The 17,403-nt window shown below is 46.0% G+C and overlaps 1 protein-coding gene across 4 annotated transcripts in view; it reads right to left on the bottom strand.

Annotated features, from left to right (window-relative positions):
• Positions 1-17,403, bottom strand: part of SEL1L3 (SEL1L family member 3) — a 97,954-nt gene that overhangs the window by 42,931 nt on the left and 37,620 nt on the right. For all 4 annotated transcript variants that reach the window (XR_014143079.1, XM_081812531.1, XM_081812530.1 and 1 more), the window contains exons 8-11: positions 16,191-16,323; positions 14,514-14,654; positions 3,120-3,331; positions 1,738-1,917 (exon numbers count right to left, since the gene is read on the bottom strand). Coding sequence is in view for 3 of the 4 variants with exons in the window: in XM_081812531.1 (XP_081668657.1) it covers positions 1,738-1,917; positions 3,120-3,331; positions 14,514-14,654; positions 16,191-16,323 (666 nt within the window). In the remaining variant the exon portion in view is untranslated. The remainder of the gene's footprint in view (positions 1-1,737; positions 1,918-3,119; positions 3,332-14,513; positions 14,655-16,190; positions 16,324-17,403) is intronic.

Raw genomic sequence — 17,403 nt, 5'->3', positions numbered from 1 at the left:
AGCAAGGATACAACTCTCCTAACTGTATAATTCCTATCTGTGATTCTTAATGATACAACTTTCAGCTGCAAGATGGATCTCCTCTATTCATTTTCCCTGGTTCTGACCAATTAAACATTTTTTCATAATCGTAACATTTGGCACATGCCAAATCTTCAAAAGAAAAGGAGGTGGTTAGCAACATACCATTTCCCATTGCTAATTTATGCTGAATTCGAATTCTTAAAAGTATAATGTATACATAGAGGACATTATTAACACATTCAGGCTGAGTAGAACAACCACAGTATGATTTTGTGGCTTGTTTTTTGTGTGGATGGGTTTTTTTTTTTCAGAATAATTCCTTTCTAAAAATAAAAAAACAACTTCGTCGATTCATAAATTAATTCCTATCGAACTGAGGTCCAATTTTGCATATAGCTTATATACACTGATAGAATACAAACGATAATGATGAGATTGTGTAAGTTTATCCAGGAGAAATCACTGTTTCCTGAAGGAATTAGAACGTCTCTATAGATAGCCATTTGGTGTTTTATGGTTTGACTCATGTTTAATGGTCACCGACAGCATATACCGTTGAGTCATTTATTTTGAAACCATACGGCGACCACTGTAGATTTCCTTTCCGGCACCATCCGTTTCCGATCAACAAAGTGCAACTTTTCTGCATTGTGGATTTCTGAGTGCAATCCAGAAGCAGCGCTGGGGACCAGTGAGTGGATGAGTTCCCAGTTAGCCGCCAAGGCTAAGGTTCCACAATCCTGACCTAGCCGGGCGTATCCCCTGGGCTCACCGAACAAAGCAGGGAAAATCAAGTTTATGGCCTCCACTGGGGCCAAATCCAGCCATGAAGTTTACGTACTAGTTACAGCTACACAAACCCAGGTTCCCCGTTTGCTTATATATTGTCCCTGGCAGAGGCTGTATGAGCAAATCCTAAAGTATTTACTACCTGGCCCTTTACAGAGAAAAAACTGTCACCTCCTGGTAGAGACGGCTTGCTTTTCCTCTCAACTTGACCACCTCAAGGGCTATGACCATCAAAACCTCTTAAATCCTTCCTGGATAAAGAGGATATATACAAAAACATTCCAAGAGGCCAACCACGCCATGGTCTGCTCCCACCGAATGCAGACCTGCCTCAACTAGAGGCAGCTTCCCTTGAGTTCTTACACTATCACTTCTACTTATACCCTTTTATTCATGGTCCTCAAAGCAAACCATCAGTTGATCCAGCAAACCATCAGGTGCCCGGCACTGGGAACATAGCTGGGGATGGAGCTTGCTTCCTTATACCGCAGACCCTGCTTGCTGGTTACACATTGATAGGAGCCCTTGGCTTACTCCCCCCACTCAATGTGACCCAACCCCTAACACCTACAGACCCACCCCCTCACATGATCTTGGAACAAAGAAAAGGTGTCTATGTTTCTGGTACACATTTTTTGCAAAATCAAAATCTGTCCAGGGCCAGATCTATTCTTCCCATGCTAGTCCTCCTGCCCATGAAAAGCTTTTCATGCATGGGTGTAGGATTGTTCCTGCATTCAGCCTGAGAACACAGCCAGGAAATACGAATTGGAGAGTGCAAGATAGCTCTTCTCTCCATTCAATTATGCTCATCCTCTGAAGACCTGAAAATGAACCAGCCACAGGTGCAGACACTGTATAAAATTGTTCAGGAAGCCCCAGTAAACAGGGCCATGACCATCTCCACCCACTTCTTTCTCTTACCTGATCTCCCTGTAGCGTGTGCTGGTCAAGGGGTGTCTTCGTGGCAATATTGCTGTAGTAGGCATAGGACAGCTCCCAGTCCAGGGGGTAGTTGTCAATACCCTGGTAGTGTTTGTATCCAAGATTCATGGAAGACAGCCTCTCACTGCCCTGGCCTCCTACCAAACTATACAACATGCCCTGTTAGGAAGAAATTTACCAAGTGTTCACAGGATTGTAGCAAAAGGTCATAAAATCCTAACATTGGAAGGTCATCTGGCCCCGTCCCTATATATGAACCTAGTCATTCCAGAAACATGTTAACATGCCTTTAAAAAAAAAATCTTTAGAAAAGAAGCCACAGCAACTTTCTAATGGGTCACAAATTCTAGCTCTCTCTCCTTCTTAATGCCCAATATTATGATTCCTTGACTTCTGCCTTTCACTCAGTGAAAACAGGGGTCGTCCCCTGATTTCTCTCATAGAATCTTCTTGTGTATCTGCCAACTGGTCTAAGGATCCCTGGTCTGCTTCAGCTACATTATCTATGGAAGATGATAAGAACAGTGGCCATGTCCTAATCTTACACTCTCAGAATGTTAGTGTTGAGAAGGGTCTTTGGAGATCAGCTGGTCCAACAGCCTCATTTCATAGTTGAGGAAAGAGGGGAGAGAGAGACTTGAAGTCATGTGTCTATGGCCAACCAGCCACTTTGTGACAGAGACAAGGCTAGAATCTTCCCCACTATTCTACCTTTGTGGGACTCAGGAAAGCACTTAGAAGGAATATGGAACCACCTGGGCAGGTTGAAACAACCAGTCTCTTCAAATCCAGGATGAACAATCCTATGTGCAGATCTGAAAATTAAAAGTGATCAGGAACCACTGATAGCACTTGCTAAAAATGGGATCCCAAATGTTTAGCAAGTTGCATAATTAATTGGGTCTCAGAACCACAAATGAAACAGTCTGGTATGGCTTTTGTATTGATGGCAGAAGGCTGGATGTGATAATATTTTGCTTAGAGGTCCAAATGACTTCACTTAGCTAAATAGTCATGAGAGATAATGGTCCTACAGCCAGCGTAGTTAGGTAGTTATAAGAATGGGTGAGAGGCACCTTGCTTGAAGGAGTGGGATTCTGGTAAGCCCTGCCCCAACTCTTCCTTAGAGTATGCCATCATATCCCCTAGCTTGCGTCCAGAAAGGAAGCGCCCTTTCTCACTCTCTGAAGACAGAAGATCCTGTACTTAACATAGCTCTAGGACATTTTTCTTGAGTGTCAAGATTTTTAAAGGACTCCATGGAGCATGAACAGGTCCGGTTTCTACCTGGGGTATGAGAGCATTACTCTGCAAATATAACGCAGGTGACTGATGTTCCCGGAACCCATGAAATACTCTACCTGCAGCTGATCCCGAGGCACATTTAATCCAGTTTCATAAAAGACTGCGAGGTAGTAGGATGCTTTATGGTATCCACAGCAGCTAGAATCCATCAGAAAGGGGACAACAGAGCTAATTTGGTGAAGACCATCAACACTGGAGAGTCTCTTTACAGCCTTCTCAAATATCCTCCTGCCAATTTCTAATACAGATTCATTTTGGTTCCTTGGCACTGTAAATAACCACAATTCACAGCACACACGATTAATTACCATGGGATCGACGTGGCTTTAGAAAGAAGAGGGAAAAGCCAATTAAACCACCTGAGTTATTAATATGGCTGGTTCTGCAGTGCCTTGAAATACACCACCTTCCAGGGAGGTAAATTAAACCCTTTGGGGATGCCACGGTGTCATTCTGCAAATAGCTTTTTCTTTGGCACTAAATGACAGCCTAGTATCCTGGGAAAAAGGATGTGCCTTATATAGCTGAGAAAGCGCCTCTAGAGAGTAATTTACTCAGTGTAACTCACCACCAAATCAGGACCGCCGAAAGTTCCAGAGAGACTTTTTTTCCCTCTAAGACTCTCGGAAGAAGAATGTGTTTTATCTCAGAAATAGTTCCTAGGTGCTGCTCTAAAAAGTTGCACAAAAAAACCTTATTTTGAGATGCTTTCTTATCTTTTGCCTCCAGTTTTTCTTGAGGGTTTCTAAATACAATAAAAGGAATGAGTCAACTTTTATGGAGGGCCTACAAAATGCCAAATACTGGATTAGGTGCGTTATGCAAATTATGTCATGTAATCTGAACAATTTTATGAGGTAGGTACTATTCTTAGTGTCCTCATTTTTCCAATGAGGAGTTTGAAGCCTGAGGTGTCAACCAACCTGTCCAACATTAACAAAACCTGGCAAGTGGCTGAGCCCAGTTTTGAGTTCAGCTTTGCGGTCACAAAAGCCATTCCTACTTATTCTGCTGCAACGACCTGCTGATGAACAGGCAACGAGATGTCTTAATAAGTACCTTTCCACTCCCAGTAGACCCTTCTCCGTGCAACTGCCTTCAGCTGTATGGTATTTCCTTTCACCTAACCATCCTATAAATCTGATAAACATTTAAGCCCAAACTAGGAAGTTATATGGCCTTATAACGTAAGGGTGATGGTCTTCCAATAGTTTAAAGTAGTTTACACTATTCATCTCTCTTGTTCATTGATTTAGGCAACAAATGTTTACTTTCTATTCTGTGTATCTATTAGATGCTACGATTCGAAAGACCAATAGGATTGTATAGCTATTGTTTACATTTAAAGAGACATGGTCATCTTATTTAAGACTAAAGTTGTATCTGCCTAAAAGTTGTTATGTCCAACATTTTTCTTTTCTTCATTCTATCCAAAATTAAAATGTTACTAATAACTTTCAGGGGGCAGCAAGAGACTCATTCTATCAGCACTCCATTAAGGAGTGAACAGAAATGAGGTTCCAATGTGGGAAAACTGAAATGGGCAGGTCTGAGATCGGATTTATTTAAGGGCAAGTCCCTTGCAGAGTCCATGCTAAAAACAGAGGCCAGTGGGATCCAAGGATGAAATTGCGAAAGCCAAGCCATTGGTTATGAGCTGGTGCCAGTCCTTTTGGGCACACAGGCGGGCGGGCTGCCCCCTGAGTGGGGGACACGTGCCTCCATTTGCTGAGCTGCGGGGAAGGAGCCCACCCCTGCCCGGAGCCAAGGCAGTCTCATCTCCTGGCTCCTGGAACCCCTCACCCCAGCCTTCTAGATTCCAAGGAGCAACAGCTGGGTCTGCTTTTACTCTCTCGATCCCAAGCAATAGGTGCGGAAAAAAATCACCCCGCTGAACACATGGAATTTGCTTCTCTTTCTGTATTTTTTAATCTCTAAAGAGATACCTGCTTGTTTAAAAAAAAAACAAAAAACAATGCAGATTTGTATAAAATAAAACCAGAAGTGCCCTCTCTCCTAATCCTTCTTTAATAGTGAAGACAAGCATTGTTCAAAGCTTGGTGTGTGTGCTTCCAGACTTTTCCCTTTGCACAGACTATATAACTCATATACACATCTCTCTGTATTGATACACATGCATTTTCTTCCACAAAAGCTCCTATAATTCTGACCCTCAACTTTTTTGCTTAAATTAACCACGTATCAGGGGTATTTGTCTGTGGCTGTCAGAAGCCCATTCTTTCTAAAGCTTCGCTAAAGCATTCTATAGCAGTGCTGGGTCCCCAAACAGTTCTCTATTTTTAGACCCTTGGGCTGCTTCCAGTGATTTTGCTATAACCAACAACAGGGCAATGAACATCCTTGAACATTTCCCTCTGCTCATCTGTTGGGATATATCTGAATAATAACCCCCTTTTCCACCAGGAGTCTGGGGATCTCATTTTGGACTTTCCCTTTGAATAGTTGAGAGAATTCCATCCTACCCAACCGTTAGGATAAGAACCAACCTTCTCCGCTGGATTTAGTATGCACTGCAGAACCCCGATGCAGTTGCAAAATAAATCCTACTCCTACTTATTCATATATTTACTTCTAAACATGTACCCATCTCAGATATGCCTCTCTGTGCACATTCTGAGCAAAGCAACATTAACATTTTGTTAATGATTCATCCCCACCTCACCTGCTCTGCCAAACACCTAACCAAGACGATGAGTTTTGCCTGAGTACCCACAGACGTGGGCTTTGTGGGCTCAGAGGAGAGAGGAAACTCCAAACCAAATGAAGCTCCAAATGAAACACTTACCCCAGCTGACCCCTGGCACAGAACCCCAGAAATCATTAGCAAGAGTGCCCAGGTAGCTGGGATTGCTGGAGAATAAGGAGCAAAAGGGGAATCCTTCACAAAGCTCAAAGCTTTAGCACCAAAAACCCGCAGACTGCAACCAAGGCAGATTGAAAAGGCTTCGTTATTTCTTTTACACATTAAAACTCCTAACTCTCCCCACACCCAAATATTACCAATCAGTATTTCCTCTGCAAAAGAATCTAAACAATTTTCTGCACTAGTGAATGTAATAATAAAAAAAAAAAAGTCTAAAGTCAAACTGCTCTTTTTGCATATTCTTTAAAGTTGAAGTTCCAACTGCGGCAGAAAAGCAAAGCCGTGCATGCTACCACTGGTGAGTCTGTAAAACTGGCAATTTCAAAATTAGTTTAATGAAACTGTTAATTTCACCCATCTGGTTTAGCATATGCATTTTTTTTCTAGTCAATCTGTAACTAAAAAACATGCCTTGTTTATGGAGATGAATGGCATAATGAAACAAACAAACAAACACAATAGAAGAAGGAGCCATGTTCCCATTTTCTGGCTTCCTGCCCCAGAAGCTAAGGAAACAAAAGCCCAGCGCCCCCGCTCCACTCCTTAACCCTTCCTGTTTCCCCAGGAGCGCGGCATTGTTGGTTTTGCTTTTCTACAGCAATACCGATACCATAAGGTGGCCATTGGCCGGCTCATCATCAACGGAGGCAAAAAGCAGAAAATGAGAAGGTGGGCCCTTGCTGGGGAGCTGGAGTGGGCATCTGATTGAGAATTCAGGGGAGAGGCAGACTCCTTCCTCGTGAGAGGCACGGGGGGCATCGATAGGAAAGTCATTTTTAGTTTCAAGCTTCCAAAAGGTGGAACGCGTCCAAAGTACAAGCTGGAAAGGGAAGAAGAAGTGAAAGGAGAAAATGTCATTTAACCAGAAAAGGAAGCTCTCACCCGGCTTACTCCTTAAAAAAAAAAAAAAACACAGCATATTCCTGATTTGCATTCTGATCCCCTGAGCCCCAGAGCCCCAAGGAGGTGGCTTATTTCCCAAAAGTAAACTGCTTGGGGCGCTTGAATGGTTCGGTGCGTTGGGCTTCGGATTCTCGATTTTGGGCTCAGGTGGTGATCTGTGTCCTTTGTCCATGCTCCTCAGTGGTGAGGCTGCGTCTCTCCCTTTGCCACCACCCCGCCCCCTGCCCGCCCCCCCACCGGCCCCTCCAGTTTTCTCTTTCTCTAAAATAGATAAATAAATCTTAAAAGAAAAAAAAAGTAAATTGCTTGTACTCTTCAGTATGCAAGTTTTCCAGGTTTGTCCCATAATTTCTCTCCGTCCCTTCTCCAACCCCCTCACCCCACCCTCAGGACTGCCATCAGGGGACCTCTGGGCAGGAAAAGTGTGGCCCTCTCTGTTTTCTTCTCTGTGCTTCTGTGTATTTGCTTTAAAAAAAAAGATAACGTATGCTTTCCTAAATAAAAATAAAGATGAAGGTTTTTCAATGAACGACACTGAAAATAGCTCTTAAAGGACACGGTATCCAGGTGTTATTAAGAAACATTACTGTATGTCTACCATTCCCGTGCTCTGCATTTTAGTGTTTCCCAATACACATTGCAATTGTTGGCAAAAAAAGAAGTTAGAAGCGAACCAGTTAAGGCCAGCAACCCCTCGGTATCTAGTGTGGGGCCTCCTCTAACTCTGCACTCAGCGCTCCTAAGCCGGGGGGCAAGGCCGGCCGGGAACAAAAACAAAAATGAGAGGGACAAGATGCAGATGGTCAGCCCTGGGAGGCGAGCCCACCTCAGACCCGGCCTCCTCCCGAGACCCATTTGCTGGCAGACCTTGGACTTCCTGTAGCCACAGCTCCCGTGGGCTCAGACGTGCCCAGTCCAGAATGAAGGGAGGGAAGAGAGTGAACAGTTCCGGCCTCAAGGCAGATGCCCACAGGGGCCTGCTGGCCAGCTCACCTGTCCCACTCACCTGTCCCTGCCTGCCCTTGCACCCCACCTGCACCTCCGTCTTTGCAGCTTTCCTCCCTCCTTCCTACCCAAACCAGCTCTCTGGCTTCGAACCCCACCTCCACTACCATCTCCGCATCCCTGCAGCCTTTTACCAGCAACCCCCCATCCCCACCACCTCTCTTCCCTGGATGCTGGAGCCCCATTCAAAGGGTTTTTGAATTCTAAGGGTTCTGTTTTGACAAGGAAGTTGCAACAGGAGAGTAAAAGAAATAGCCAGCACACCTCTTAAATAATGAAAAAGCACGCATACTAGAATCCTACCATCCTAGCATTGGTAAAAGCCCAAATGCTAATAGGGCAATTTCTATGCTCTAACAGGAGCCATTTTCCTAGAGAATTGGAGGTTCCCCAGGAAACGACATGGAGGGTGACCAATCAGAATAGTTCCCCTGAAGTCTTGAACACGGTGTCTCCTGTTGGATGCCACCCAGAGCCTGGACAGTTGTGGACTTGGGGACAGAGCAGTACAGAAGCCCCGCACCAGGCAAGGACATCAAGATGCAGAGCAGTAGTTCTGGAATGCCGGGAGGCAGGAAGAGTACCATGCCACATCTATATGCACGGCAGCTGAGCGCCCCAAGGGGCGCTGCCATCTTTAATTCAAAGGCATGCCTACTCTGGGAGACGAGGATTCTTCAGAGTGGGAACCGCCAGTGGGGACAGCTGCATTTTATACAAGGTTAGCACGTCAGCTGTCAATATTTAAGAAGCCTCTCTCCTTCGCAACCTTGGTAGAGAGTTCTGTGTGGGCTGGGGTAGTCTTTTCATTGTGGTTGCCCTGGGGCCCAGCACAGTGCTGGAGGGATCCAATCCATGGGTGCCAAACTGGGTTGCACGAACCTTGGGGCTGTTTTACATCCGGGCACCTGTCTACTTCAGCAACTTGATAACAGGCATATGAAAGCGAGAACCGTGAGGGCTACGTTTTGGGAATTCTTTTGTAATGGGTGTGCCTAAGAAGGATTCTGGGCTACTTTTGTTGACAGGGAGGAGTTGGAAAGCAGCTTGCTGGCAGACCTGGGAAAGAGAACTCTGTTTGCAGAGGTGTCTCAGAACAAGGACGGCAGCTCCTGAGAGAGAACAGACTGAAGAAATGTGTAAGAAATGAGAAAAATGTAGAAAGAAGGCAAATAAGCCCATAGTCCTCTATCCGTCTGGATTGGTGTCATGGCTTGGCTGGCATAGACCTTGAACCCGGTATAGAAACATGCTGTGTAGGGTCATCTAGAAGAAGGATCGATAACTAAGCACCTAACATGGCCAGCACCATTGCAGACACCGTGGAGAACTGGAAGTGTAAGTGGGATACTTATACTTCTTGTGCTCCCCTCAACAAGCTTGCAATTGCGTGAGTGATAGAGACACCAACAGGATCCAATAGTTATAACTCAAGGTAGAGTGCGATGAGCTCTATTCAGGCGACCCAGTCCCTCATAGCCATATGGTGCCTCTCTGTCCATGAAGCTCTTTCATAGCATTATGTCACTCAGGAGAGCATCATTTTTAATTGTCATTAAACCAAACTTGACCCAGTACATAAATTACAAACATAAATTACATCTCACACCTTCGAGGACGGCTACTTCTCAAAAAACCAGGAAATAACACATGTTGGCAAGGATGTAGAGAAATGGGAACCCTTGTACGCTGTTGGTGGGAATGTAAAATGGTGTAGCCGCTATGAAAAAGAGTATGAAGTTCTTCAAAAAATGAAACACCAGGATTACCATATGACCCAGTAATCCCACCTCTGAGTCTATATCCAAAGGAATTGAAAGCTGAGTCTGGAAGAGGTATTTGCATACCCACGTTCACAGCAGCTCTAGTCACAATAGCCGACATGCGGAAGCAACCCAAGTATCCTTCGACAGATCAACAAAATGTGGTATATACATAATGGAATACTGTTCAGTCTTAAAAAGGAAGGAGATTCTGACACCTGCCACAACAATCTTGAGGACCTAATGCTAAGTGAAATAAGCTAGTCACAAGAAGACTGATACTGGATGATTCCACATCTATGAGGTACCTAGAATAGGTAAGTGCATGGCGACAGAAAGTAGAATAGTGCTTATCAGGAGCTGTGGGGAGGGGAAATGGGGAGCTGTTGTTTAATGGGTACAGTTTTACAAGGTGCGAAAGTTCTAGAGATCTGTGCAATGAGGTGGATACACTTAACACTACTGAAGAGTATACATAAAGATGGTTACAATGGAGAATTTTATATTACATGTATTTTTACCACAAAAAAAATTTTTTTTAAAGATTTTATTTATTTATTTGAGAGAGAGAATGAGAGAGAGAGAGCACATGAGAGGGGGAGGGTCAGAGGGAGAAGCAGACTCCCTGCTGAGCAGGGAGCCCAATGCGGGACTCCATCCTGGGACTCCAGGATCATGACCTGAGCCGAAGGCAGTCGCTTAACCAACTGAGCCACCCAGGCACCCCACAAAAAAAATTTTTAATTACAGTCCTTAAAGAGTGAGGGTACAAATAGTTGGGTTTCTCTTTTGCAGTAGGAAAATACAGCTCAGACCTTCGGGAACAATGGAGCGGCGGTGACCACTCCCGAGCTCGCTAGGCCGGCTACAGGGAACACAGTCATTCACTCCCTACTGGCTGTGCATGAAGCCAATGTTCCCGATTGTCCACCCCCTGCAGTGTTCTCATCACTCCTTTGAAGTGTGTTGTTGGCTTAGCTAGAGAGCAGATGATCCGCCTGAAATCACACAGTGCAGGGAAACAACACTCTGAGGTCTGAAACACGCACGTGTAGTGGCCTGGAAGCGGAGTGGGCCATGTATGTGCGGACAGGCGGCCCGCAAAAAAAAAAAAAAAATGACTCTGTCGCAAAGAACCAGAAATCACAGGCCACTGTCTTAAGTGGTCTTCTTTTTTCAAAATGCCGGGGAAAAAAATAATTCCACAAATTAATTCCCTTGGTAGGAACAATGGAGCTGACGTTTCTCTTTCTATTTATGTAAAAAACTCTCGTTCAAAACATGGCCCCATTTTTGTTCTATGCTGGCCCACGGGGGGCACTTGGTCAACCTCTGTTGAGTGAACGAATGGATGGAAGGTCGTGACATGAGCAACTAAAGACGTTTCTCACACAGTTAAATTCCTTGTCTCTCTTCCTGCACCCGCTGAGTTCCTGCAGCCAGAATTCCCAGCACCGAACATCTGATCCTTGACTCCATTCCCAGAGCTTATCTCAGATATGAAAAATGTAAGATGATGAGGATGTTCTAATAAAGTCTACTAGTCAACAGGATGGGACAGCTCGGGGCAACAGCAGAAAAGAGAATGTAGACATAGTTCATATTAACTAGAGTTGTCCAAAGCGCTCCAAAGCCAGATAGACACTTACGGCAAGAAGAACCGGGGAGGAACAAGGAATGGATCTATAGCCACACTGGTCTATGACTATTCCTTTTATAGGAGACCCGAGTAAAGATACATTAAAAACACGTAGACTTGTTTTCTTTTTCTCTCAATTTACAAAATCAAATGTTCTGCATTTTGCTCAGCCTTGTTAGAAACTGAACACAATGTACAACACCAGTCTCTCTCCAGGGTTAGCAGGAGGGCACTGTGATAGCCCCAAGCAAGGGCGGTGCACCAGGCAGAGAGATGAACTTTAATGGGGAGTGAATGCCCGACCTCTGCAGGAGGCTCCCCGGTCCTTATGGACAGGATGGCGTAACCTAGAAAAATAGGAGCTGAAGGCAGAATGGGGGCTTGAGGTTCATTCCGGAGATTCGCCCACCCTTCCTGCCCTATCTCCCCACCTGCTCCTCGGCTCCAGGAAAGGGAAGGGAGCGAAGGAATGCAGGTGGCTGGGTGCCCAAGGGAGGCAGACGCCCTGATACGGCTTTGGGGCTCCCATTGTCACCACAGATGGAGCCCCTGGAGGCCTAACAGGGGTCAGCAGAACACGCTATGTGCTGACATGTGACGGCTCCCCAGCCCCACAGCCCGGGACAGCGTGAGGTGTAGGAGCTCATGATTTGGGTTTTTAATTAGGGTCCGTTTCCAGGTCTCCACGGAGGGGGGAGGAAAAAAAACAATTCTAAATTCTTATAAACAAAACTTCTGAGCTATAAAAAATAACATGAAAACATTCTTACTGAGAGTATTTACTTTAAAAAAAAGAATGTGTTGTGAAAATGATTCACTCCTGCTCCCAGTCGGTAAAACTATATTTACATATGATCAGGAATCTCATAAAGCCGATTTTGATGTGGATGTGGCCTCAGCCCACTGAGTCTAACCTACCCAGCATGCATGTCCAGCATGAGCAGCGGAAACCGGGGGGCTGTCTCTGCCGGGTGATAACATCTATAACACACAGCAGTGGTTCTCAATGTCGGGAGATTTGGCCCCCTTGGGGACATCTGGCAGACTCTGGAGACCTCACAACTCAAGAGGGGGGTCATGGGAGGGGAGAGAGTGCTACTAGTCTCTAGTGGGTTGAGGCCAGAAATGTAGCTAATGCACAGGACAGACCTCCCCTCCAGCCCCCCAACAAGGAATTATCCAGTCCAAAATGAAACACCGCTTGTACCGGGCTTCCTGTACGCCGATTCTGTTTCAACTCTTTTATAAGCATCAATTCATTTAAGCCGACACTAGGAGGGTGGCACCATTCCCATTCCCATTGCACAGATGAGGAAACGGGCTCGGGGAAATGGAGTAACTTGCCCAAGCCCACGTGGCTGGTAAGTGCTAAGCTAAAATTGGAGACAGGCCGCCTGGCTGCAGAGGTTATGCTGTCCCCGAGTCCACAGGCTTCCTGCTCCTCGGCCTCCTTGCCTGCATGCAAGCGGTCCCACGGCCTTGAGAGCCAACCTCTTTACACCCCATAGCTCTGTCCCTACCACCCTGTCCCATTCAGGCCTGCATCCTCGGCCTGGACCATGGACCGCCGAGGACCCACTGCTTTCCCCGCACACCCCCCTGTTCACCTCCCCCCAACCTCCTGCTGCTGCCAGAGTAACCTCGAAACCCAAGTCTGAATGCACCTCCGCCCGCTGCTTAAAACCCTTCCACAGGCCCCTGTCACCTACAAGGTGAAGCCCAAACTCTCAAGATGCTGCCGGAATGGTAGTCAGAATCACACCCTCCGGGACTTCTCCTGCCTCCCAAACGCCTTGCACATCATTTCAAAGGTGGTGCTGCTCCCATATCTCTGCCTCTACTCTGCCTCCAATACCCAGATACCCACGGACCCCTCAGGAATCAGTCCCAGTGTCACCTCTTCCAGGAAGCCTTCCCTGACCACTCCCTTCCTTGTGACTCTACCGCTTACTCCCACCACTTTTATTAAAAATGCATCACCAGGGGCTCCTGGGTGGCCCAGTCAGTTGCACATCCAACTCTTGGTTTCGGCTCAGGTCGTGATCTCGGGGTCATGAGATCGAGCCCCGTGTCGGGCTCCACAGGCTCAGCACGGGGTCTGCTTGAGATTCTTTCTCCCTTCTTCTCCCTTCCCCCACTCACACTCCCTCTCTCAAATAAATAAATAAATAAATAATAAAATCTTTTTAAAAAATGCATCACCATTTTTCTTTGTTTTCAAGTCTGTCCCTTAAGGGCAGGGACCTTGTGTTATTTTACTTATCTCTAAAGTCTAGCCAAGTAACGGAGCAGACACTCAGCAAGTACCAAATGAATGAAAGAGAAAATATCTGGTATGGTTCGGATTCTTTCAGGCCAGAATAGATTCCCTTTGCCCCGTCTGCAGTGGGGAATCTCTTCCGTTGTACACTGACATTCTTAGGAAGTCCTTATGTGAAGCAGAAGTCCGTTTCTGCGCTGCCTTGGCTCAAGGTTCTGGTTGGATGCCCAGCAATACCATGGGTTGCCTCTCACCACTAGGAGTTATCATCACCCCTCTCTGTATCCCCTTGCTGGGGCTGAACACCTCCAGCTCCCCTCCTCTTCCTAACAGATGTCATTGCAAGATCCCCTGTGGCCCTATAGCGTGCACTTCATTACTAAGCCAACCCAAACTGTGATGGGCCTAAGCAGAAGCTGGCCACATTCGGGAAGTATAGACAGATTCCCGAGATGCCATTTGCAGTGTGTACTTCAAGTCCAGGACCTCAAGTTCAAGGGCCTAAGGGCCCAGGCAGGTAAGCTCCAGGAAAGAAGTAGGCAGGAGGTGCTGGGATGGGGGGACGGGGTGGGACGGTGGATAGACAGAACACACCTGTGACAACTCTCAATTCCAGAACCACTACTAATGTAGGAATGGAGGCCCGGCATTACCAGATCTTTGGGGTTTTCAAGAAAAGCTAAACATTTGCATTTTTGTGCCAGTTTTTAGATACCAGCAACTAATAAAAAAATTTTTTTGATAATAATGTACATGCCAAACTAATCATTTGTGGCCTTGGCTTTAAAAGAATGGCTGGAGTGATTCCTAAATTTGTTTTCGCATTTGGTGTTGGGAATGTGCACAGATACACAGAGAGTTGTGGCCATACAAGGGCAGAATTTAAATGTGAAGTTAACCTAGGGCACTAGGGTGAAAAGTCACTTTGAGGTGTATGTGACTAAGAGGGGGAGCCTTCCTAACCAGTGTCCAAACGTGAGACAAAGACACAGTTACCTGCCCACAAGCCCATCTCCAGCAAGGTCTGGAACAAGCTGGGGTGCCGGTCTCTCAGCTCCTTCTCCCAGGGGAAGGCCCTGCACGTGGAGGGTCTCCCGTACCTGAGCTTCAGGTCCAGGTAGGAGTTCTGGAGGTCACCTACAGGCCAAGGGAAGCACAAGAGAGCCATCGCCTTAGGAGAGGGCAGGTCTCATCCTTCTAAATCCCTCCTCCCTAAGAGGAAGTAGAAATAAAAGGTCAGACTTAATGTTACTGAATGTTGGTTTGGGTCCATTAGGGATTTGAAATCGGCTCCGATACGTCTGCCTCGAGGTCACAAATTCAAAGCCATGTCCAAGGGAAATGTGCCAAAGTTGCTGATGGCTGTAGAATAATTCTACAGAATGAGCAGCTGGCCTCGGACTGTTCCCCAGGAGGCCAATATCTAGGCCATTTTGTTGGTAGTGTGAGTTGAGGAGCAAAGCACAAGGACCCCCAGGGAGGCAAGGCAGTGGGTGTTAGGAAAACCTTCCCATGCCACCAAACAGATCAGCATACAAGGATGGGCTTCCAACTCAGAGGATCTCTCGTGAAATTACATCAGTTATCAAAATCAGTTTCTTTCCTGTTTGGGATATTACTATTCCTATATATCTTCCCCCTCTTCTGACAGCATCGTATTTTCTGGATGAGTCAGCTGTACCCGCAGCAGCTGGGGACCAGGATTGCCTGTTCTTAAATTACATTGCAAAAACACTGCATCTCCAGGCTTACCTATCACTGTGTCTACTCACTTCCTGAGACCGTGCTCTGTGGACCCTACCGGACTGAGGTATGTTCCAGAGGCACCCATCCCTGCACAGCCTGGAATGGGGAGGTTCAGCTCTGGAGAGAGTGCGATGTGTGGGCAGGACTGCCATACTCAATTCGCTTCTGCGGATGGCAAAGGCCCCACAGGAATTTCTCTTCCAGAAGGAACATATGTGACTAACTCTAGTGCCGCCGTATCCAGCAAGAAGACCTAAGCACAGAGAAATTTACAAGCGCTAGATCCAAGCCAGAATATTGGAAGACAGGCCAGGAACCGATTTTTATAATCAATGAACACCCTGTATGAGTGAAGGATGCCCGGGCAAATATGAGCAGGTCTGAAAGCAGTCTATTTTGAAATTCATTCCTTCTGCTGGCTATTACTGGGGTCTTCCAGAAAGAATCAATTTCAAGGGATTAAAAAAATAAAACCAAGCCCCAAACAACAAAGTCACTGTTCTACATTTCTGAAAGCTAATATGCAGATACTAATGGTCCAAGACAAAAGTGCACCGATGGGGAAACATTTCTAATGATTAATTTATTTTCCAATTCACTTTTATTTTCTTAGACTGGCCTAAGATCCCATTATGGACGGGAAGAATGCAATGCAAGGCTCAGCACGCTCTCATTTGTATTCTTAAAGGGAATCGCGTATGGTTGAAGCTAAGAGGCAGGTGTGGGGTTCCTGTTGGCCGTTGGTCTGGTTGGAATCCAGGTGGCACGTACACGGCCATCCGCCTCCATCTGTGGAGGGCTCCAGGTCATATCTGTTCCCGCTGCTCAAGTCATACATATTCTATTTTAACCGTGTTAGAAAGAAGCCAAACATGTTGACACAAATACACAGAGCTAAAAATTGCCCTGCCGGAGCTCAGTACTTACATGCTTCCTGTTGCCCGCCCCCTTGCTGTACCGTGGATATGTACACAAACACTATTTCTTGGACCTCAGCACACCTTTCATAATATAATTTGAGCTGTTCAGCAAGTTGCTTCTCAAGGAGGGGATTACCAATCTACAAGAAGGCAAGAAAATCGAATGAACAACAATTGTCATCAAGCTCCCATTGATACCTCTGAAGCTGTGTTCGGGTTGGTTTCCTTCTCCCATTGGTATCACCAGCTGGCTCGTCTGCACACAGACCATCCACTCCGGATTAGCCACGGGAGGGTATAATTCAAGGGCACACCAGCTCTGTCTGGTTCCCGCTCACTGCTTTCCGTGGCACCTTCTCTGCAAAAGCCTCTTAAATGTCCGGATTTCCCAGAGACCAGGCCTCCACCCTCTTCTTTCCCCTCACCGCGTGCTGTCCCTGGACAATGATGTTCATCTCTCCTTCAGTCCCCGAGAGATGCCAAGTGCCAAGTGTCCCTGTGCTGTGCTGAGCCCTGCGAACCCTCCTCCCACTTTCGTCTGCTTGGCAGGCTCCTACTCGACCTCCAAGAGTCAGGTCCAAGGTCATTGCTTCAAGGCAGCTTCCTTAACAGCCGCCCCTCCCGTGTGTGTGGATGCAGATGTTCCCACCTCAGCGACCCCAAAACACTCGCATGTGAATTAACACATGTACCACGTTCCTTCATGTCTTCGGTGTTTAAGCCCCAGACGGGGAGCTTCGCGAAAACAGAGGCCTTATCTCAACTCGTTGGTTTTCAAAATGCAGGTTGTGACCCATTAGAGGGTCAAGAAATTATTTCAGCAGGTTGTAACCAGCACTGATTTATATATATATAAATATATCTATAAAATAGAACACAAAATAGCAGAGTGCACCTAACATGGGAAGGGCCTTATTCTTAGTAAAACCTTTGTTTTGGTTTCGTATTTTATACATATATATAATATATACGTGTATGTGTATACGAGTGTGCATGTATACGTGTGCTCATGATGTTACATAGATTTCTTCTTTTCTTCCTTTTCTTCATCACATAGATTTCTGATGTGAATCACCTTCAAAAAACAGTTTGAGAGTGGCCATCTTCATCATCGTGGACACCTCAGCACCAGCACAGAGCCTAGCACAGAGCTGGTGCTCTGGAAGTATTTGTTGCAAAAGGAATACATTAATTTCTTTGTTTTCTTCTTCATAGAGGTC

This window comes from Leptonychotes weddellii, chromosome 2 (genome assembly GCF_054177405.1).
Source record: "Leptonychotes weddellii isolate Sample4059 chromosome 2, ASM5417740v2, whole genome shotgun sequence".
In the NCBI taxonomy this organism is placed as follows: domain Eukaryota; kingdom Metazoa; phylum Chordata; class Mammalia; order Carnivora; family Phocidae; genus Leptonychotes; species Leptonychotes weddellii.
This window is presented reverse-complemented; position numbering and strand designations above follow the sequence as displayed.